At 42.7% G+C, this 22801-nt stretch overlaps 1 protein-coding gene across 1 annotated transcript in view; it reads left to right on the top strand.

Moving 5' to 3' along the window:
• The window catches only part of LOC148508415 (sulfotransferase 2B1-like), a 92003-nt gene that overhangs the window by 56699 nt on the left and 12503 nt on the right, over nt 1–22801 (top strand). The window contains exons 4-5 of the mRNA XM_088444466.1: nt 2420–2546; nt 22169–22263. Coding sequence (XP_088300592.1) covers nt 2420–2546; nt 22169–22263 — 222 coding nt within the window. The remainder of the gene's footprint in view (nt 1–2419; nt 2547–22168; nt 22264–22801) is intronic.

Here is a 22801-nt window from a genome sequence, read left to right as displayed (position 1 = left end):
ATAATGCCTTCTGTTTTGCGACTTCAAGATTACGATGTGAATATCCCCTCTGAAGGAATTTTTTGGTGATTTCATCCATTTCTTTTTCTACCAGGTTATAGCCACTCACAATCCGTCTAATTCTAAGATATTGCGAATAAGGTAGTCCCTTTATCATTGGGACTGGATGATAACTGCTAGCATGGAGTAATGTGTTCTTATCAGTTGGTTTATGGTAAATGTTGGTCAGTAGTTTAGAACCAACTCTAGTAATAGCTACATCCAGATAATGGACAGTGCTTATACTATATGTGTAAGTAAATTTGATATTATCATCCATCCGATTGATGGTAACCATCTGTAGCTCAAAATCCGATTCCTTTCCTGACCAGATTATCAGCAAATCATCTATATAGCGAATGAATTGATTAATTCCTCTGGAAAATGCTGGATTTTGTAGAAATAATCTACGCTCCACAGCAAACATATATGCGTTCGCAAACGCTGGTGCTACATTACAGCCCATAGCATGGCCGAGTCGTTGAAGATAATAACCCCCATCGTAGTAAAAAAAGTTCCTTGTCAGAGTTTTCTCTAATAATGTCAAAAAAAAGTCCAGCTTTGGACCCTTATAATTCACATTATCCGTAAATAAATTTCTCATAGCTTGAATACCTTCAGTGTGAGGTATATTTCGTTTGTATACCAATATCCCTCACGCTGAGGTTATTCAAGCTATGAGAGATTTAAAACAGCCAGGCAGTCCCTGGCAAGTTTGCGATATAAATTGGAGGACCATGTCCCCCCCTATGGTATATCGAATGCAATACGGTAGTACCACCAGGCCTTAATAAAAAATTACTGCTAGGTTGTTTCTTATAAGGATCTACTGTATGGTCAAGCATGGGTTTAGTTCTATTAATTAACACTTTTTGTTTTGTCAATGGTTTAAAATTCAATCTCATGCTATCTACTATATGTGGTCTCTACGTGGTTATAGGGTATTAGGCTGACGTGAAAATGTGTTGGTTTATCTATGACACTAAGTTAACATGTTAATGTCTCCTCGGGTCTCATGCGATATCAGGTTTCTGACTAATAGGACACCGTTGGGTGCCTAATTATATATGTGTTGTTGGCGGATGTTGCATCTGCTAACATGTGAAGATCTGTCTTTTATATTCATGTTGAGGATTCAGCTAAACACAAGAATAGTATATCTTGTCATTATACCAACAGGGAGTAGCGGGAGTTCTGTTCTTCTATGTTTTGTGTGTTAGCCAGTATTTATGTCTGTAACAGTGTAAATGTATTTATCTGGTAGTTCATTATTGGTTTGTACATTGTATTGTATTGTTGCTGGAGTCTCCGGCTTCTTTTAATGGTGGTGGTTTACACGGTCACTATGGCAACCGGCATGATCCCTCTCGCTACCCATCAGATGTGTGACGTCGGTTCGTCCACGTCGGGGTGTGCGCCGGGACTGCCCGGGCTCCAAGCTCACATGGGGTGATATAAAGTAAGGTAAGAGTGCATATACTTTTGTATCCTGATGAAAGATGCAGTAAAGTCATCTGAAACGTTGATAAACAACAAACAGGTTTGAGTGAATTTGTCTTTGAGATCCTTGGAGTGCCGCCGATCAGTGTGTCATATATATATATATATACATATATATATATATATATATATATATATATATATACACACACACACATTACATATACATACACACACATACATACATTCATACACACACAGTTTAAATCATTTTATTTATAGGCAAATGCACATAGTACATAGATTTCCATAGTTATCTATTTATTAGACTCAGAAATATACACCAAGAATTACTGTACTTCTTTTTCTGAGTATCTCTGATACGTGTCTTTACTCAATGCCCAGAAACAGTTATACACTTTCTAGTTTACAAAAGCACCTCTGTGACTGTAGTGTCCTTGGACTGGCGGCACCCTTTCCCGATCTTTCATTGTATCTGACAATTTTGTATGAGGAATACACACCGATACACAAAGTCAACAATTAAATGAAAATTAAAAACACAACACTTTCATATCTAAATGTGTAACATAACTAAAAAATACTGTGAACAGTGTGGCTATAAACTAGCAGGTAAACTGTCATTAGCTGAAGTGTATTTTGTTTTCGCAGTATTCAGTATTTTGGTTATTCTCACTTATTACCTATATGGATTAAAGTTGGTCTGCAGCTGTACATAAGGTAGTTTTACCTGCAAAGAAATCACTACAATAAAAAAAACATTGTAAATGTTTGTAATACAATACATTGAATGATCAGTCAGGTTTATTTTTTTTCAAAATGTAAAATATAGATTTTGACCATATTCTTAAAGTAATTGAACAACAACTTCCAGTTTGAACAATTGATTTGACTGATAGCTATGATGGGTTTTTTTCAGATCATCTACATAATGCGAAACCCTAAGGATATCCTTGTATCTTTATTCCATTTTTCCAAGATGCTTTGCCTCTATAAAGATCCTGAAAACTTTCAAGAGTTCTTTGAAGACTTTTTGCAAGGCAACAGTGAGTATATACTACTAGCTGTTATATTCAGGTTGAAGACTGGACCCTGAAGTACACCTGCAGCCTTCATTTTTTTACAATGTCCTCACCTATAACCTGGATAACTATGCAAATTAGGAGTGAATGACACTGCAGGCAGAAGTATTCTCATACCGTTTGGATGGGGTATATCAGGAGCAGACTGACTTACAGAACAGACATCAGTATAGCTTCCAAACTCACTTGAGTTTCAGAAATCACTGCAAGAACAGAGGGGGTGGTTCAGCTGCAGACAGATATGCTATTGCAGCTGCTAACATGTTAATAGCTGAAACAAACAAACAAGAAAAGTGGTATTCCTGTACAGGGGCACTCACGAATGTATTTACTTTTTCAATGTGACATGTAACTCTAAGATTTCAACTGTACCTCCGAATGAATGCAATTATAGGAGACATTCATTTCATAAAGAGTTTGTGAGGAATGCATCTGTGTATACCATGATACCCACTAATACCGAGATCCAAGAATATTGAGACATCTGTCTCAGGAGACAATAAATAAGATACTGTATAGTTGGGAGGTCAACATAACAATTTCTATTTCTTAAGTTCACATATGTGCATGTTCTTTTAATGTTTCGCTGTCGACGATTTTAAGGCAAATACATTAAAATTTATGTTTTATATTTTTGTTGATAGGAAGTACCCCCTACTTCCCTACTTGAAAAAGAAAATAAGTTTGTGAGTGCCCCTGTACAGAAATACCTCTTTTCATATTTGTTTGTTTGTTCATTATTATATTTTATTTCTGGCTGCACCTCCCACTAATTACTTTAAAATATTGAGAGATTGTAGGGAAGGACGTTTTCATATTGGCTGTGTATATATTTCTGTGTGGGTATTCTTTTGTTTATTCATGTTAGTAGCTGATCTTGGCCTCTCCACTCCCGCACAATGGCAGCTGCATGCCTCCGTTTTGGGAAATGGAGGCTGTTGCCACTCCCTCCCCGCCCAGAAACGGCAGCAGACTGTCAATCATCGAAATGCCGACCACCAGCTTCCTGACTGTCTAATCACGGAAGGGGTCTAATGACAGTCATCGAAATCCCGATGCCTGTCATTTTACCTAAGCCGGGAGCACTACGCCCGGCATACCAAATGAAGGTAAGCCGGCAGCGGGACGCAGACAGCCGTGGGGGGGAGGTTTAGGTTAGGGGCTCCCGGGGGGGGGACTTAGGGTTAGAAACCCCCTGGGAGGGCTAGGCTAGGGGTAGGGGGGGGTTATGGTTAGGCACCCCCCCGGGAGGTTTAGGCTGTGGGGAAGGGGGGAGTTAGGTTTAGGCATTTACAGGGGGGGGTTAGGGTTAGATACTTGGGGGGGAGGTTAGGGTTAGGCACCCCTAAGGGAGGGTTAGGGGGGGGAAAGGTTAGTTATAGTTAAAATACTTACCTGTCGGGATCTTCAGTTGTCGGCAGTATTTCATACCGTTCCGGTGTTAGTGTGTGTATACAGTATGAGTGTTGGCAGTGTTAGTGTGTATGTATGAGTGCTGGCAGTGTTAGTGTGTATGTATGAGTGCTGGCAGTGTTAGTGTGTGTGTATGTATGTATGCTGGCAGCGTTAGTGTGTATGTATGAGTGCTGGCAGTGTTAGTGTATATGTATATATGTATGCCGGCAGTGTTAGTGTGTATGTATAAGTGCTGGCAGTGTTAGTGTGTGTGTATGAGTGCTGACAGGGTTAGTGTGTATGTATGAGTGCTGGCAGTGTGTGCGTATGTATGTATGTATGTATGTATGTATGAGTGCTGGCAGTGTTAGAGTGTGTGTAAGTATGTATGTATGCCGGCAGTGTTAGTGTGTGTGTATGAGTGCTGGCAGTGTTAGTGTGTGTGTGTATGAGTTCTGTCAGTGTTAGTGTGTGTATGTATGAGTGCTGGCCGTGTTAGTTTGTATGTATTTGTGTATGAGTGCTGGCAGGGTTAGTGTGTGTGTGTGTGTGTATAAGTGTTGGCAGTGTGTGTGTGTATGTATGAGTGCTGGCAGTGTTAGTGTATATGTATGTATGTATGTATGCCGGCAGTGTTAGTGTGTGTGTATGAGTGCTGGCAGTGTTAGTGTGTTTATGTATGAGTGCTGGCAGTGTTAGTTTGTATGTATTTGTGTATGAGTGCTGGCAGGGTTAGTGTGTGTGTGTGTGTGTGTGTGTGTGTGTGTGTGTGTGTATGTATGTATGTATAAGTGTTGGCAGTGTGTGTGTGTATGTATGTATAAGTACTGGCAGTGTTAGTGTGTATGTATAAGTGCTGGCAGTGTTAGTGTGTGTGTATCAGTACTGACAGGGTTAGTGTGTATGTATGAGTGCTGGCAGTGTGTGTGTTTGTGTGTCTGTATGTATGAGTGTTGGCAGTGTTAGTGTGTGTGTGTGTGTGTGTGTGTGAGTCCTAGCAGGGTTTGTGTGTGTGTTTGGGTGCTGGCAGGGTTAGTGTTTGTATGTATGTGTGCTGGCAGTGTTAGTGTGTGTATGTATGTGTGCTGGCAGTATTAGTGTATGTGTATGAGTGCTGGCAGGGTTAGTGTGTCTGTGTGTGCATGTATGTGTGTATGCATCCTGGCAGTGTTAGTGTGTGTGAGTCCTAGCAGGGTTAGTGTGTGTGTGTATGTATGAGTACTGGCAGTGTTAGTGTGTGTGTGTGTGTGTGTATGTATGTGTGCTGGCAGTGTTAGTGTGTGTGTATAAGTGCTGGCAGGATTAGTGTATGTGTATGAGTGCTGGCAGTGTGTGTGTGTATATATGTATGAGTGCTGGCAGTGTTAGTGTGTGTGAGTCCTAGCAGGGTTAGTGTTTGTGTGTGTATGTATGAGTACTGGCAGTGTTAGTGTGTGTGTGTATAAGTGCTGGCAGGATTAGTGTGTGTGTGTATAAGTGCTGGCAGTGTGTGTGTGTATATATGTATGAGTGCTGGCAGTGTTAGTGTGCGTGAGTCCTAGCAGGGTTAGTGTTTGTGTGTGTATGTATGAGTACTGGCAGTGTTAGTGTGTGTGTGTATAAGTGCTGGCAGGATTAGTGTGTGTGTATGAGTGCTGGCAGTGTTAGTGTGCGTGTATGACACTGCTGTGCATATTATAAACTGGGGACTCTGATGCATGGCATATTATTTTTTGGAGGGAGCAGGAGCAGGTGCTGAAATGTTGCCTAGGGGCACCGGCCCTGCTCGCACCTGCTCAGGTTATACTCGCTAGCCTGAAGCAGGTCTATTATTTTTCGAGTTTTAAGTCAGTAATAGTGTGCGAGTTAAAAACTCAGACTCTATTACATTGCCGAGTTGTATCCTCACAATGGCAAAACATCCGGGTGTGAGTTTTGCCATTGCGAGTTGCGGGGGTGTGAGAGACATGTGCGTTTTCATTGGCAGTGTTAGTGTGTATGTATGAGTGCTGGCAGTGTTACTGTGTATGTATGTGTGTTTGAGTGCTGGCAGGGGTAGTGTGTGTATGTGTGTATGTATGTACTATCGATACCCGATTAAAACCTCTATGCAATCCTGTCTATACCATCTAAAATCCTGCCTATACCTTCTAAAATTGTCGCTATTTAACGTAATGAGTCGCACAGTAAATAAATGCTTTCAGACTTTAAAGTGGCTTCAAAGTACAAAAAGTTATTATTCAATATAAAAACAGATGGTTACACGCTGTGATCTAAAGACAATTAGCGCAAATAAATCATACTGACCCAAGGTACAGTTGTTATATACACACGCGCTCTGGGCCCAGAGACCGGCATCAGCATTAGAAACCTCCGTCAACAGCACAGCAAGAAGACTCAAGACTGGGGTCAGAGAGCGCACATATATACTCTTGCAGGGATAGGAAATACAATAGACAAGTTTGACATGATTCCATTGGTTCTTCTTAAAGGTGCTTTTGTTACAGGATAGTTCATAGGTCAATTCAAATAGACACAAAAAGCCTCCAACCGCCCTTTGTGTCCTTTTTACCGCTGCATGCTAATCTAAGCTGTTAACATTTCAGAGTACATTTTAATGTTTTAACTCTCTAAAGTCCATAGTTTGCAGACGCATATTCCGATCCTCTCACCGATGATACTGGAAATCTGTTGAGACACAGTGGATCAGTACAACACCAAACACGGTCTGCTTACCATGTACTAAACCTTAGATATCAAATAATCTTTATTTCACAACATTAATAATTACTGAATAAACCTTGAATATTACACTTTAATACTAGGGAACCTTTTATGTAAGTGTGCAATTTGTAAGTATTGGGGAATTGAGAAAAGACGCTAGTTAGCGCTGTGCGACTATGGAGTACACTATGGTATGTGTTTTGCATGGATAATCATTTTATATGTTTTAGTGACTGTATTTACATGGTGAGGACTTTTTACTTCTTTCTATTGCGTGGGAATCGCACAACGCTAAATAATAGCATCGCCGTATGTACTTATAATGGCAAGTTTCACTAAAATGGCGCTGGGCGGCCTGTCTCAAAATGGCGTCTCATTGCCATTCGCAAAATGGCGTCGCGCAGATCTAATTTTAAACTGATCCTGTCTCAGCCAATTATCCAACTTCGACAGTCCACCCTTTGATAACAAACAACATGCTATCATACTCTGATCTTCAAAATTAATTTTAGGCTTACATTAAGACATATTATTTAATGTTATATTATGGGATGGCACAAGGTGGTTCTTAATCCATCAATAATGTGTCTCTAGGAGGGGACATAAAACAACCCTTATATGCACACCGCAGATCTTGGGAGATCATGGGAAAGATGTGGGGATGCACCAATCCTATAAAGGAAGTCTTGAGGGGGAATAGGGACTTACATTATTCAACAATAACATTTTAATAACACATGTTATGCATGTCTAAATATTATACATTATATGATGGTATTTCCTAGTTCAGGGTTATAATGCAGTCCTACATTTACCTCAGTATTCATATTGTTACCACTGACCACCATCATGATTTGATTCCTTTGATTCACCTTATCTTTACATTTTCCACACTTCAACACAATAGGAACACACCTGACACGTATGCCAATTACTATGATGACACCCAGTATAAGGATCAGGAGTTTACCTATGCTTGCAATCATTTCCTGGACCCACTCTCCTAGACCTGAGAACCATTTCACTGGGTTCAACCATGAAACCCATTCCTCTACCTTCTCCTCTACTTCAGCCACTGAAGCATTATGGTTCTTTCGAAATTCCCATTTTAGCTGCAGAATTTCATCCATCTTCTGGTCTATCACCTCCTTGGGATCGCTGGTATTGTTTGTAATGTAAGTGCAACATTTTACACCAAATTGGGTGGCCAAAGTTACGCAATACCCTCCAGTGACAGCTGTTAAATAATTGAACACTAGTCTATGTTGCACGAGTTCTTTCTTGTAAGCTTGCAACTCCCTACCTGTATACCTGAATGTGTCATCATACATCTCGGTGAAATTATCTATTAATTTAGCAAGATCTTGGATATATCTAAAATTGTGTGTACCCCGAGCGATCCTGGTGGAATAAAATGCTACTAAAACTTGAAAGCCAGTTGTCTCACTAATTAACTGAGAGGCTTTATGCACGTCACCAGGTATCATATTTCTTTTGTCTCTGTGTTCATATTGTGTGTGAAGATATGATGATGGTGTGTCTTTATGAATACTAAGCATTTCACCATGTGTAAGGGTCATAACTTCTGGAATTACTCTTCCCAAATAACACAAACCTTCAGAACTCGGAGAGAGCCACTTATACGCTTTACTTCCACATATAAAATATACATCATTGGGGAGAACATAAGGAATAGTAAACATAATTATCGTCGTACACATTTGCCTGGCAAGTGATCCTACTTCAGGTTCTCCCATTTGACTCATACATGTTTCGGGTTGTAATATCTTGGCACAATACCCTTTGTGGTACCCTACCAATCATTTCTTTGGTGGGACTCAGTGTATATTTATACCAGAAGTGTCTTCCACTCAACCTAATTGTGCGTAACAGTTCATAATTCATAGGCTCAGGATCAGCTCTTAGTGAGAAGGTCTTCGTCTGATTATTCCCAGTCACCTCCCAACTTCCTGGTTCATTGGAGTTGGTGATGTTTAACCATAAAAGTGATTTATCTACTTGGTACTGGTGGAGTTTAAAATGGGGTGGTTTGGTATTAAGACATTTTCCATCTAGTGCATGCCCTCTTTGTGTTTCTATAATTTCAGAGACATTTAATGGGAATGGCACTAATCTTACATTATGCTGTTCTTGGGGCACATGAGAACACACCCAACAGTCAGTTTGGTTTAAAATTTTGCCCACCATGGTGTGATAGTCCTCTAAAGGATACACACCCCAATACTGATTATACTTAGGTTGACACCATTGGATACAATTCTCATCAATTACGGACCCACAAAACTCACACATACAATAATCCTCAGACGATAGACCTTCACACTGTCTCTGAGTATCCAAAATAGCAGATTTCTTAACAATTACTGTACTAAGATTGGTCAAACACTCCCCTGATTGGCATAGCACTCCTCCTCTCGACTCCACTCCATCAATACTGTCATTAGCTCCCATCTCCTCTATCGGTCCCCCGTCACAGAAACCAGAGATCCCCAAACAAACAAGGATGATGGAAACTCTGGAAGAGAATACAAAAATGAACACAGCAGACCAGTCCATTGACGTAGCAAGGACCTGCAAATTTCTTTAGTTCAGATATCTCACTGCAACCTTTTAATCTTCCCGGAACAAGCTCGCGACCGACAGGTCCACGTTATCTGCCTAGTCTCCGCCTTGTTTTGCCACCGGTTGGTTGACCTTTTTGCAGTGAGTGGAGTGGACCCAGGTATCTCTCTCGGCCACCTTCATGTGGTACTCATCAGCAACACCTGATACGGACCTTCCCAACAATCAATCAAACAACCTGAACGCAAGAAATTTCTGATCATAATATATTCTCCAGGTTCAACATCATGACAGTTTGTTTCAGGCATATCATGGGACAACAATTTCAGTTTCTGCTGTTGCTGTTTTAACTGTTTACTCATTGTTATAAGATACCTTACAGTTACCTCATTGTTACCTTTCAAGTCTTCCTGTGGACTTCTAATCAAATGAGGTTGTCTACCAAACAGTATTTCAAAGGGGGACAGATTTAGAGGGGGTCTAGGAGTGGTCCTTATGCTATGTAGGACCAACGGTAATGCTTCTGGCCATCCTAGTCCAGTCTCTGCCATGATCTTACTTAATTTATTTTTAATAGTACCGTTCATCCTCTCCACCTTGGCACTGGCTTGCGGTCGGTAGGGGGTATGAAGTCGACTATTAATACCCATCAGTTTACACAAACAAAAAAACATCACCTGTGAAATGAGTACTCCTATCACTCTCGATGATTTTAGGGATACCGTATCTGCACACAAACTCCTGAACAATTTTTCTTGGCAGTAAACGCAGCAGTATTAGTGGCAGCTGGGTATGCCTCAACCCAATTGGAAAACACATCAGTGCACACTAATACATAATTGAGATTCCTGCAGGGTGGTAATTGGATGAAATCAATTTGTATTACCTGGAAAGGTCCATCAGTCGGAGGAATGTTTGATGGTTTGGTAGGGATCATTTTCCCAATGTTTTTCCTCAAGCAGGTCAGACAGGACATTGCTCTCTTTTCCGCTTGAGACGAAAAACCCGGTGCGCATCAGTATGCTCTCACCAATTTACACATACATTGCTTTCCCAAATGAATCAGACCGTGCACTGCTTCTGCCAGGCTTGGGTAGCATACCTTGGAAGCCACTGGCTTACCTTGTCCATCCCTCCAGAGTCCAGAGGACTCTTGCCCACATCCCTTGGACCCCCAGACTGACTTTTCCTGGATAGAATACAAATTTTGCATCTCAATTAATTTCAGCATATCAATTGTTTGAAAAGTCATCATTTGTTCAGTTGTTACATTCATTTTTAACCCTGCTGCCCATTTTGCAGCTTTGTCTGCCCTGTTGTTGCCCAGTGACACCGGATCATCCTCACATGTATGGGCTTTACACTTAATTACTGCCACTGCCTTTGGCAATTGGATTGCTGTTAATAGCCCTTTTATATGTTTGGAATGTGCAATTTTTTTGCCTGCTGCTGTCATAAACTTTCTCAGATGCCATAAGGCACCGAAATCGTGTACTACCCCGAAGGCGTACCTAGAGTCAGTGTAGATATTAGCAGATTTACCTTCCGCTAATTCACACGCTCTCTTTAGTGCCACCAGTTCCGCCACTTGGGCCGAGTCTAGTGGGCCTAAAGGTTCGGCTTCTATAACGTCCTCGTCATTTACCACAGCATAACCTGTACATAACTCTCCAGTGTCAGTTTGTCTATGACAACTCCCATCCGTGTAAAATGTCACATCTACATTTTCTAAAGGTGTATCCTGTATGTCAGGTCTTGCAGTAAAGGTTTGATTCAGATATTCCATACAATCATGTGCATCAATATAACTGCAGAGCTCACCTTTCGCCAGCGACTCACCTCTCTCCACCCTTTGTACATCATGTTGCACATATGGTAAATACGTAGCTGGATTTAACGTACTGCACCTTTTGATGGTGATGTTTGCAGGTGCTATTAAGGCTAGTTCCCATTTTGTGAACCTAGCTGAGGAGACATGTCTGGTTTGGGCAGAGTTTAGCAAAGCAGATACAGCATGGGGAGTATAGACAATCATATCATGGCCTAGTACCACATCCTCACTGTTACTGACCAATAGAGCAGTTGCTTCTTAAACATGTTGGGAGTGATCTTGCCACAGTGTCCAATTGGGCACTGTAGTATGCTACGGGCCTACTGGCATCACCATGTTTTTGTGTGAGAACACCTGCTGCACAACCATCGGCTTCCGTACAATGCAAATCAAAAGGTTTTTCATAATCAGGTATTCCCAATGCAGGTGCTCTTGTCAGACTATCCTTAAGATTAAGGAAAGCCTGCTCTGATTCCTCTGTGTGTATGACACGATCGGGCTTTGAGGAAGAAACTAAGGGCCTGATTCAGACCCGCTCGCGAGTGCTATGCGCTCGCAAGCGGGTCGATGGTGGCCCAGTGAACATGCGCATGACAGAGCCGGCTCCGTCATGCGCATGCGCGAGACCCGGATTGCGACGGGCAAACCATCGCTCCAGGTCTCGTACCAAAGGGGGAATGCAGTCGATGTTGAGTGACAACATGCCACTTTGGTGGGCAGGCCGGGGGAGTGGCTGCCCAAATGGAGGCGTTCCCATGTGAACGCCTCCGTTTGGGTGCGGCCCCACTGACATCACTAGTGATGTCAGTGGGAGAGATTTCTGCTCTGTTTAAGCTGAAATCTCTCTTGGGCTTGCGGCAACAAGACCCTACCACAAGGGTCTTGTCGCAAGCCCGTTGGTCGCGATGGTCTTGACCATCGCGACCATCTTCCTGGCCGCTCGCTATAGCTATACCCACAGCTATGCGAGCGGCCAGGAGGCCGCTCTAAAAAAAGGCCGGCCCTGATTCAGAGCGAGCGCTCTGTCAAAGCGTCCAGCTCTGAATCAGGGCCTAAGCGCTGCAATGGCAAGGCCAAAATAGAAAAACCTGGGATCCACATTCTGCAGTATCCACACATACCCTAGAAGGTATGAATTTTCTGTTGGTTCTGCAGCAGTTCTGTATGGCCTGGATACTGTTATTTGTGAGATGTCGTAACCCCTGGGTTAGGCAGTGTCCCAAGTATTTAACCCTGGACTGGCATGGCTGCAGTTTGTCCTTAGCAACTTTGTGTCCTGTTTGCGAGAGATGAAGCAACAAAAGTTTAGTATCATTTAAACATGACATAAACTAATCAGAATATAACAATAAATCGTCCACATATTGTATTACAACAGATCCATTGGCAGGTTGAAAAGTATGTAAACAGTCGTGTAAGGCCTGAGAGAAGATACTGGGGCTGTCTATGAAACCCTGAGGCAATCGTATCCATGTGTATTGTACACCCCTATATGTAAAAGCGAATAGGTACTGACAGTCAGGATGAAGGGGTACAGAGAAGAAAGCAGAACAGAGGTCAATGACAGTGAAATGGGTTGCATTTGGTGGGATCTGCATGAGAATGACAGCTGGATTTGGCACTACGGGAAATTGGCTCTCTACCACCTTATTAACCCCTCTAAGGTCTTGTACCAGCCTATAACTCCTCCCACCACTCTTCTTTACAGGAAAGATGGGACTATTGGCTACACTTGCTGTATGAACTAAAATTCCCTGCTGTAACAGTCGCTCAATTATGGGATAAACCCCTAATTCTACCTCCTGTTTTAATGGGTACTGGGGAATTTTTGGAGCTTGCCTACCACTTTTTAGATTTACCATTACGGGACTTACGTTTGCCATTAATCCAGTGTCCTGTCCATCCTTGGTCCAAAGTGAATCTGGGATAACATTTGATCTACCTGAGATGGATTTTTACTTAAACCAGTAGAGTGATACATTATCCTTTGGGGAGTGTCCAACATATCCCTCACCTCCTGCGCAACTCTCTCTGGGATATCTGGAAATATACCATCAGTGGTACAATATATGACACATCCCATTTTACATAACAAATCCCTTCCCAGTAGGTTAGTAGGAGCCGCTGTTGCCAAGAGGAAAGAATGCCTGGTATGCAATGGCCCGATAGTGACCTCTGTGGATTTTGTTAAAGGATAATGTTGCACTTTACACGTTACACCCATTGCTGGTACCATCTCGCTGGTTACCTGTAAGTTAGCAGGAGATTTTATCACTGATCTGGTCACCCCTGTGTCTACAAGAAAAGGATATTTAGTACCAGCTACATCAACCATCATTACCGGTTCTTCCCTAGTACTTCCCGTTAACCTGACTATCTATAGACTACAGGTATGACCTGACCCCTAGCGTTGATTTTCACTCTCCAATACAGAATTTACGACCACAATTGGAGCTGGTGACTGTTGTGGGTTTCCTGTACTCTGTGTATATCCCTTATGAGGATATCCAGGTACTCCCTGGTTAGGGGGTCCCGCCCTCTTCACCTTACAATTCTTACTTACATGTCCCACTTGGTTGCAGTTAAAGCTCCTTCATGAGTGGGGTGGGTGAAAGGAATGCTGTTTGGGTTGAGTGGAAGGGAAAGATGGTGGGTGTGGATAAGGATATTGTGGGAAATATGGTGGTTGTGGATAGTATGGGTTTTGTGGCTGTGTGTGATAAGTGGGGTAGGGCTGTGGTTGTGGTGGTACAGGATTGGTGAGAACGTGTAGTTGTACAGGTGCAGGTGTGTCTGTTGGCTGTGATGTAACAGTCAATCCTTCTAGAGCTTGAATACTAATAGCCATTAGCTTCTCCCTCTGGGTCTCTCTCTTTTTAAGAATGTTCTTATCATGTTCAATAGCGGATTCTATGAGGTTGTCTACAGTAACTCCTTTCCAGCCAGGTAGTGAGGTCTGAACTCGGGTCTTTAGCTTCTCTTTTAGACCATCCATAAGTACAGTGATGATCATTCCCCTGTGATGAGTTCTATCTATAATATCCTCTATCCCAGTGTACTGGGTGATATCCTGCAGAGTTCGGTTACAATAATCCTCTGCAGATTCACTCTCTTTTTGTTTTATGGTGAAAATTTTGCTCCAGTTAACTACTACTGGAAAATATACACCCAATTGAGTTATAATGCGGGTAATGTTACCTTGGTTAATTTCGTCTGTTAAGGGAACATCTCCATCCAATATGCAATCCGTGATAAACTTTTTCACATCGGTATTGCATGGAAGACAAGTCCTTAACACCACTCACCAATCTTTATTGATTGGCTCGTGAGCACTACCCAAATTCTTTAAAAATCTTTGGCATTTGGCTAATTCCCTTTTAGGGTCAAGGAATTCATTAGGGAATTTAGCTCCGCTCTTGTCCAAGTACAATGCATTGCTACTTTCCTTGTGGGCACTACACCATTCACATCCGCATTCCCATTCGGAACAGTTATTGTCCTAATGGGATGCAGACTGGCCGCACTGCTACTTTTGACCTTGTTACCTGGCTGGGGATTCAGTCTATTACTGCTACGTATATGGTTAACAACTTCATGTACGGGTGCAGGGGATGTTAACACTCCCTGTACTGTTACTGATGAAGATGGGGCCACCATTTGTGCTTGTTGTGATGGAGCATCTAACATTTGTACAGAATGGGAAATGGCAGACATAACAATAGGCTCATCATCTGCATTATAAACATTTTCTTTGTGATTACTTAAGAGAGGGTACAAGTTACTTGTTACATTTTTATGGGTTTTTTCAACATATGTACCTGCACCCCCATCCGCGTAGGGCGGTGGTGGTGCTCATGAACCACTGGCAATACCTTCCGCAACACTACCTTGCTGCACGTATGCACCATTTTGTGGCGCGCACCCACCGCAGTTAAGCGCTGCGGGTGCACTCTCCTGTAACATGCCTGTGACGCTAGTTTGCATCGCGTGCACACCTTTGAGCCACGCATCCCCCTCATGCTGCCATAACTTTAAACACTCATTATATTTTACCTTTTTCATTCGAGAACGCACCATACAGATACTATCTCGGACATTGTTCAATACCTCCTTGTCAAAGCTACCAATTCTGGGAAAAGGCTTAACACTCTTCATCGTCATTTTAAACCATACATCATAGTACCTAGTTGCATAAGCACCATACCTAGTATGCATAATATGCCGTTCCAATCCAAGCGGCACTTCCAACAGCAGCACATCATCTAACATCTCTACCGTTTGCTTGGCCCCCATCCTGGGAGAACCCTAAGCTTTTCAATAAAGATTTAAACTGGTGAAAGACAGTCAAGATACTTTCACTTACCTGCGGATGATATGATTGTTAACAGGATGCGCCCACACACCTATGGAAGAATAACCAGCCTGCTTCCACGCACCTAATCCCTGTTTGACTACCTTTCAACTGCTAGCATGTAGGCATTCCAGTAACACCTACCCTTTTCAGTTATTTCGTCCACCCTCTACCCAGTTCACAATCACAATTTAGCCAAAACTGTGCGGTTCAATTACAATGCTCAAATAACCCTAACTGATCACTGAATACTGTAGTCACACTGGGAGCCGAACCTACAAAAAAGACAACAACTACACCTGCTTATGTGTTAGAAATCGGGGTGAGCAGGTTCGGATTTCTGAAATCCGAACCCCCCGAGCCCCCCCGATCCAAGGCCGATCCGAGTCAGGGTCGGCTTTTCCCGCCTGACTCGGATCTGAAATCGAGGCAAAACGTCATCATCCCGCCTTCCGGGTCTCGCGGGTTTTGGATCCTATATAAGGTACCCGCGTCGGCGCCATTTTCTCACTCGGCTGTGGACAGTGAAGAGGGAGGGTGGGAGTTAGGGCTGGCTGGGCTGTGTAGTGTAGTGTAGTGTAGTGCAGTGTAGTGTTGTGCTGTGCTGTGCTGCACTGTGCTGCTGTTGTCCATAGGGGCTGTGTCCACTCCTCCAAAGTCCATAGGGGCTGGCTGGACTGTGTTGTGCAGTCAGTTGTCCATAGTGTCCACTCCAAAGTCCTGTGCAGTGTCCCAGTCCTAAAGGGGTGCTGTAGTGTTGTCCAGGGGGTGCTCTGTCCATCAGGGGTGCTCCCACCCAAGTGCAAAAAAAATAAATATTTTTTCTGTGTTTGTGAATTGTGTGCACTGTGGCTGCACGTGCATCAACAAAGGAGCAGCGCCAAGCGTGCGCCTGTGTCCCATAAGTAAAGGGCCGGCTGGCTTGTCCGTTAAAGGGTGCTGTAACCCCCAAAGTACACTCCAAACAAAATAAAAAAATATTTTCTGTCTTTGTGAATTGTGTGCACTGTGGCTGCACGTGCATCAACAAAGTAGCGCCAAGCGTGCGCCTGTGTCCCATAAGTAAAGGGCCAGCTGGCTTGTCCGTTAAAGGGTGCTGTTACCCCCCAAAGTACACTCCAAACAAAATAAAAAAATATTTTCTGTGTTTGTGAATTGTGTGCACTGTGGCTGCACGTGCATCAACAAAGTAGCGCCAAGCGTGCGCCTGTGTCCCATTAGTAAAGGGCCGCCTGGCTTGTCCATTAAAGGGTGCTGTAACCCCCAAAGTACACTCCAAACAAAATAAAAAAATATTTTCTGTGTTTGTGAATTGTGTGCACTGTGGCTGCACGTGCATCAACAAAGGAGCAGCGCCAAGCGTGCGCCTGTGTCCCATTAGTAAAGGGCCAGCTGGCTTGTCCGTTAAAGGGTGCTGTAACCCCCAAAGTACACTCCAAACAAAATAAAAAAATATTGTCTGTGTTTGTGAATTGTCTGCAGTGTGGCTGCACGTGCATCAACAAAGGAGCAGCGCCAAGCGTGCGCCTGTGTCCCATAAGTAAAGAGCCGGCTGGCTCATTTCTTAAAGGGTGGTGTAACCCACAAAGTGCACTAGTCTCCAACAAAAATAAAAAATTATTTTCTGTGTTTGTGTGCGCCTTAGCCGCACCTATATATCAATATAACATAAATGGAGGACCAAACTTTCTACGATAAAAATAAAATAGGGAAAGATAAAGAACCACTTCCTCCTAGCGTTGAAGCTGCTGCCACTAGTCATGACATAGACGATAACATGCCATCAACGTCGTCTGCCAAGGCCGATGCCCAATGTCATAGTAGAGGGCACATACAATCCCAAATGACAAAGTTCAGGAAAATGACCTTAAAAAAGCATTTAAATCATCTGAAGAGTAACGTAAACTTGCCAATATGCCATTTACGACACGGAGTGGCAAGGACCGGCTAAGGTCTTTCCCTATGTTCATGACTAGTGGTTCAGCTTCACATGACGATGGAAGCCCTCCTCCCACTAAAAAAATCAAACGAGTTAAGCTGGCGAAAGCACAGCGAAGAACTGTGCGTTCTAAGAAGATATCACAAATCCCCAAGGAGAGTCCAAGTGTGGTGGCGGTTGCGATGCCTGACCTTCCCAGCACTGGACGGGAAGAGGTGGCTCTTTCCACCATTTGCACGCCCCTGCAAGTGCTGAAAGGAGCACCCACAGTCCACTTGCTGATATGCAAATTGAAGATGTCACTGTTGAAGTACAACAGGATGAGGATACTGGTGTAGCTGGCGCTGAGGAGGAAGTTGGTGAGGAGGATTCTGATGGTGATGTGGTTTGTTTAAATCAGGCTTCGGGGGAGACAGTTGTTGTCCGTGGGATGAAAAAGCCCATCACGGTCATGCCTGGGCAGTAGACCAAACATTCCACCTCTTTGGTCTGGCAATATTTCTATCCAAATCCGGACAACAACTGTCTTCCCATATGTACCATATGTAAAGGTGAAATAAGTAGGGGTAGGGACGTTAACCACCTAGGAACATCCTCCCTTATACGGCACCTGCAGCGCATTCATAAAAAGTTAATGTCAAGTTCAGAAACTTTGGGTAAGACCGTAAGCAGTCCAGGGACACCTAAATCCCTTTTTCCTGTTTTATCCAAGGAATCGGTGGATGAGGACGACATCTTGCCTCCGTAGAGCCAGTTTGTGCAGGGACACATTAATTGCCAGCTCGTTTTGTGGGGGCCCAAACGAACCAATCATTTCAGCCACAGTCATGTGGCAGACCCTGGCGCTGAAATGATTGGTTTGTTAAAGTGTGCATGTCCTGTTTATACAACATAAGGGTTGGTGGGAGGGCCCAAGGACAATTCCATCTTGCACCTCTTTTTTTTCTTTGCATTATGTACTGTTTGGGGCCTAGTTTTTCAAACTGCCATCCTGTCTGCCACTGCAGTGTCACTCCTAGATGGACCACGTGTTTGTGTCGCCCACTCGTGTCGCTTAGCATAGTCATCCAGCTACCTCGGTGCAACGTTTTGGACATAAAAACACTATTGTGAGATGTGAGGTGTTCAGAATAGACTGGAAATTAAGGTTATTGAGGTTAATAATAGCATAGGAGCAGAAAAACCCACAAATTCTGTGATTTTAGCTGTTTTTATGCTTCTTTTTAAAAAAAAACTACAGATCCAAAACACAAAACCCAGAACCCAAAACACGGGAGGGTTGTTTTGGCAAAACCATTCCAGTTCCAAAACACGAAGAAAGATCCAGAAACACGAAAAGTGGCCGGTGCACACCCCTAGTTAGAACGGCATCTACTACCGAGCTACTAGGTCGACCCTTGTGCCTAGTCCTTAAGGGTCCCACGATACCCTTAACTAGGGAACAGTTGTCCCTATCAACAAATACTCACTGGTACACACCCTTTTCCTGCGCCGAAAAATACACGTTTTCCCAGACTATGGCAACACTGATCAAGATGCTTACAACAATGCTATCTATCAATGCACTCTCAACGGCTTTGTTCACAACACGTGGCAACACTACCGGAAGTACGTATACGCTATTGTGCGACTAGTCGCATACACAATAATGCGACCACTACACAAAATGTATTATGACTTTTACGCTAAAGTGCGACTGGTCGCATACAGAATAATGCGACTTCCCCTTTTTAGCACACAAAAAAACTATCGATGAAGGAAAACAAACTTTTTCCTCCCTCGTCCCTGGATACTTAATCTGCGCTCCTAAAGCCACAGTAACAGGCAGCGGAATATCAGCAACAAAGTGGTAGCAGATTTCGAAGGCACAATGCGTTCTCCTGCTAGGCTCCTCCACCCTTTTGCTGAGAGATCGCTTCCGAGTTTTACCTAGTGACCGGTAGCGTGATTTCACACTGCGAGCCCCCAACTATCGATACCTATTTAAAACCTCTATGCAATCCTGTCTATACCTTCTAAAATCCTGCCTATACCTTCTAAAATTGTCGCTATTTAGTGTAATGAGTCGCACAGTAAATAAATGCTTTCAGACTTTGAGTGTGGTTCCAAAGCACAAAAAGTTGTTATTCAGTATAAAACAGATGGTTACACGCTGTGATCTAAAGACAATTAGTGCAAATAAATCATACAGACCCAAGGTACAGTTGTTTCATATGCACGCGCTCTGGGCCCAGATACCGGCATCAGCAATAGAAACCTCCGTCAACAGCACAGCAAGAAGACTCTCGACTGGGGTCAGAGAGCACACATATATACACTTACAGGGATAGGCAATACAATAGAACAGATTGGCATGATTACATTGGTTCTTCTTAAAGGTGCTTCTGTTACAGGATAGTTCATAGGTCAATTCGAATGGACACAAAAAGCCTCCAACCGCCCTTTGTGTCCTTTTTCCTGCTGCATGCTAATCTAAGCTGATAACATTACAGAGTACATTTTAATGTTTTAACTCTCTATAGTCCATAGTTTGCAGACGCATGTTGCGATCTTCTCACCGATGATACCGGAAATCTGTTGAGACACAGTGGATCAGTACAACACCAAATACGGTCTGCTTACCATGTACTAAACCTTAGATATCAAATAATCTTTATTACACAACATTAATAATTACTGAATAAACCTTGAATATTACACTTTAATGCTAGGGAACCTTTTATGTAAGTGTGCAGTGTTCAAGTATTGGGGAATTGAGAAAAGACACTAGTTAACGCTGTGCGACTATGTGTTTTGTGGAGTACACCATGGTACGTGTTTTGTAGGGTTAATCATTTTATATGTTTTAATGACTGTCTGTATTTACATGGTGAGGACTTTTAACTTCTTTCTATTGTGTGGGAATCGCACGACGCTAAATAATAGCATCGCTGTATGTACTTATAATAACGAGTTTCACTAAAATGGCGCTGGGCGGACAGTCGCAAAATGGCGTCTCATTGCCGTTCACAAAATGGCATCGTCCCGATCTAATTTTAAATAGATCCTGTCTCAGCCAATTATCCGGCTTCGACAGTACTGGCAATGTTAGTGTGTGTGTATGTATGTGTGCTGGCAGGGTTAGTGTGTATGTATGAGTGCTGGCAGTTTGTGTGTGCATATGTATGAGTGCTGGGAGTGTTATTGTGTGTGAGTCCTAGCAGGGTTAGTGTGTGTTTGTATGTATGAGTACTGGCAGTGTTAGTGTGTGTGTGTATGTATGTGTGCTGGCAGTGTTAGTGTGTGTGTATAAGTGCTGGCAGGGTTAGTGTGTGTTTGTATGAGTACTGGCAGTGTTAGTATGTGTGTATGTATATGTATGTGTGCTGGCAGGATTAGTGAGTGTGTATAAGTGCTGGCAGGGTTAGTGTGTGTATATGTATGAGTGCTGGCAGTGTTATTGTGTGTGAGTCCTAGCAGGGTTAGTGTTTGTGTGTGTATGTATGAGTACTGGCAGTGTTAGTGTGTGTGTATGTATATGTATGTGTGCTGGCAGGATTAGTGAGTGTGTATGAGTGCTGGCAGGGTTAGTGTGTGTATATGTATGAGTGCTGGCAGTGTTATTGTGAGTGAGTCCTAGCAGGGTTAGTTTTTGTGTGTGTATGTATGAGTACTGGCAGTGTTAGTGTGTGTGTGTATAAGTGCTGGCAGGGTTAGTGTGTGTGTATAAGTGCTGGCAGTGTGTGTGTGTATATATGTATGAGTGCTGGCAGTGTTAGTGTGTGTGAGTCCTAGCAGGGTTAGTGTTTGTGTGCGTATGTATGAGTACTGGCAGTGTTAGTGTGTGTGTGTATAAGTGCTGGCAGGATTAGTGTATGTGTATGAGTGCTGGCAGTGTGTGTGTGTGTATATATGTATGAGTGCTGGCAGTGTTAGTGTGCGTGAGTCCTAGCAGGGTTAGTGTTTGTGTGTGTATGTATGAGTACTGGCAGTGTTAGTGTGTGTGTGTATAAGTGCTGGCAGGATTAGCGTGTGTGTATAAGTGCTGGCAGTGTGTGTGTGTGTGTGTGTATATATGTATGAGTGCTGGCAGTGTTAGTGTGCGTGTATGACACTGCTGTGCATATTATAAACTGGGGACTCTGATGCATGGCATATTATTTTTTGGAGGGAGCAGGAGCAGGTGCTGAAATGTTGCCAAGGGGCACCGGCCCTGCTCGCACCTGCTCAGGTTATACTCGCTAGCCTGAAGCAGGTCTATTATTTTTCGAGTTTTAAGTCAGTAATAGTGTGCGAGTTAAAAACTCAGACTCTATTACATTGCCGAGTTGTATCCTCACAATGGCAAAACATCCGGGTGTGAGTTTTGTCATTGCGAGTTGCGGGGGTGTGAGAGACATGTGCGTTTGCATGTTCTCACACCCTATTACATAGAGTGAGTTATATAGCTCTATACTCCCACATTTCGAACCTTATTATATTTAGCCCATGGTCTTATTGTAATGAAAATATATGTATTTTAAATGTTTTATTCTTAAAAGAAAACTTTTATTAGGGACAAAACATGTAAAGGACATATGACTGATCTTTCAACAGCGGACACCAAAACACCATAATTAGCGAGAGACCCAGCCTTTCAGTGCTTAAATATTTTGTATTTTGCCTGTTTGTCCTCTATGCCATTGCCCTGGTAATATTATGTATGTCCTGACTGTATGGCTCTGTAAATTTTTGTGAATAAAATATATTATTTTATGTTTTAAGTTTCTTTGTACAGTATCAAGTAATGTTTTAAATTTTTGCAGTTCTTTATAGCTCATGGTTTGATCATGTGAAAGGATGGATGCAAATGAAGGACAGCAAAGACTTTTTTTCCATTACATATGAGGAACTACAAGAGGTAAAATATCAAAATATAATATTTAAATGTATATCTATCTATCTATCTATATATAGACACGATGTTACTCCTATGGGTGGTATGGCAACCCCCAGGGGAAGAAAACAAAACACAGGAGGCACTCCCTTGTAGAAAATAGAAAGAAAAATGTATATACTTATAACATGATGCAAAGGCGGTACAGCAATATGTCAACGTTTCAAGGTCCGCTGACCTTTTCGTCAGGACTGTACATCTAGTAACTAGATGTATCCCCTGGGGGTTGCCATACCGCCCATAGGAGTAACATCGTGTCTATAGTTTTCATTTAGGACGGCACCCCGCACCTCGCTGCTTTCACTGAGTGCCGAACTTTTGCAGTCTATATATATATATATATATATATATATATATATATATATATATACATATAAAATAATACAAAGTCAGCACTCACCATTATATTCCCAACTGTACTTTTAATTCCAGGGAATGTTAGTTCCAAAGTATTGCAATAATTTGTAACGCTGACCAACCACGTCACAGTATTGCCTTTCTA

This window comes from Taudactylus pleione, unplaced genomic scaffold (assembly GCF_031769625.1).
Source record: "Taudactylus pleione unplaced genomic scaffold, aTauple2 ptg000366l, whole genome shotgun sequence".
Taxonomy (NCBI): Eukaryota; Metazoa; Chordata; class Amphibia; order Anura; family Myobatrachidae; genus Taudactylus; species Taudactylus pleione.
This window is presented reverse-complemented; position numbering and strand designations above follow the sequence as displayed.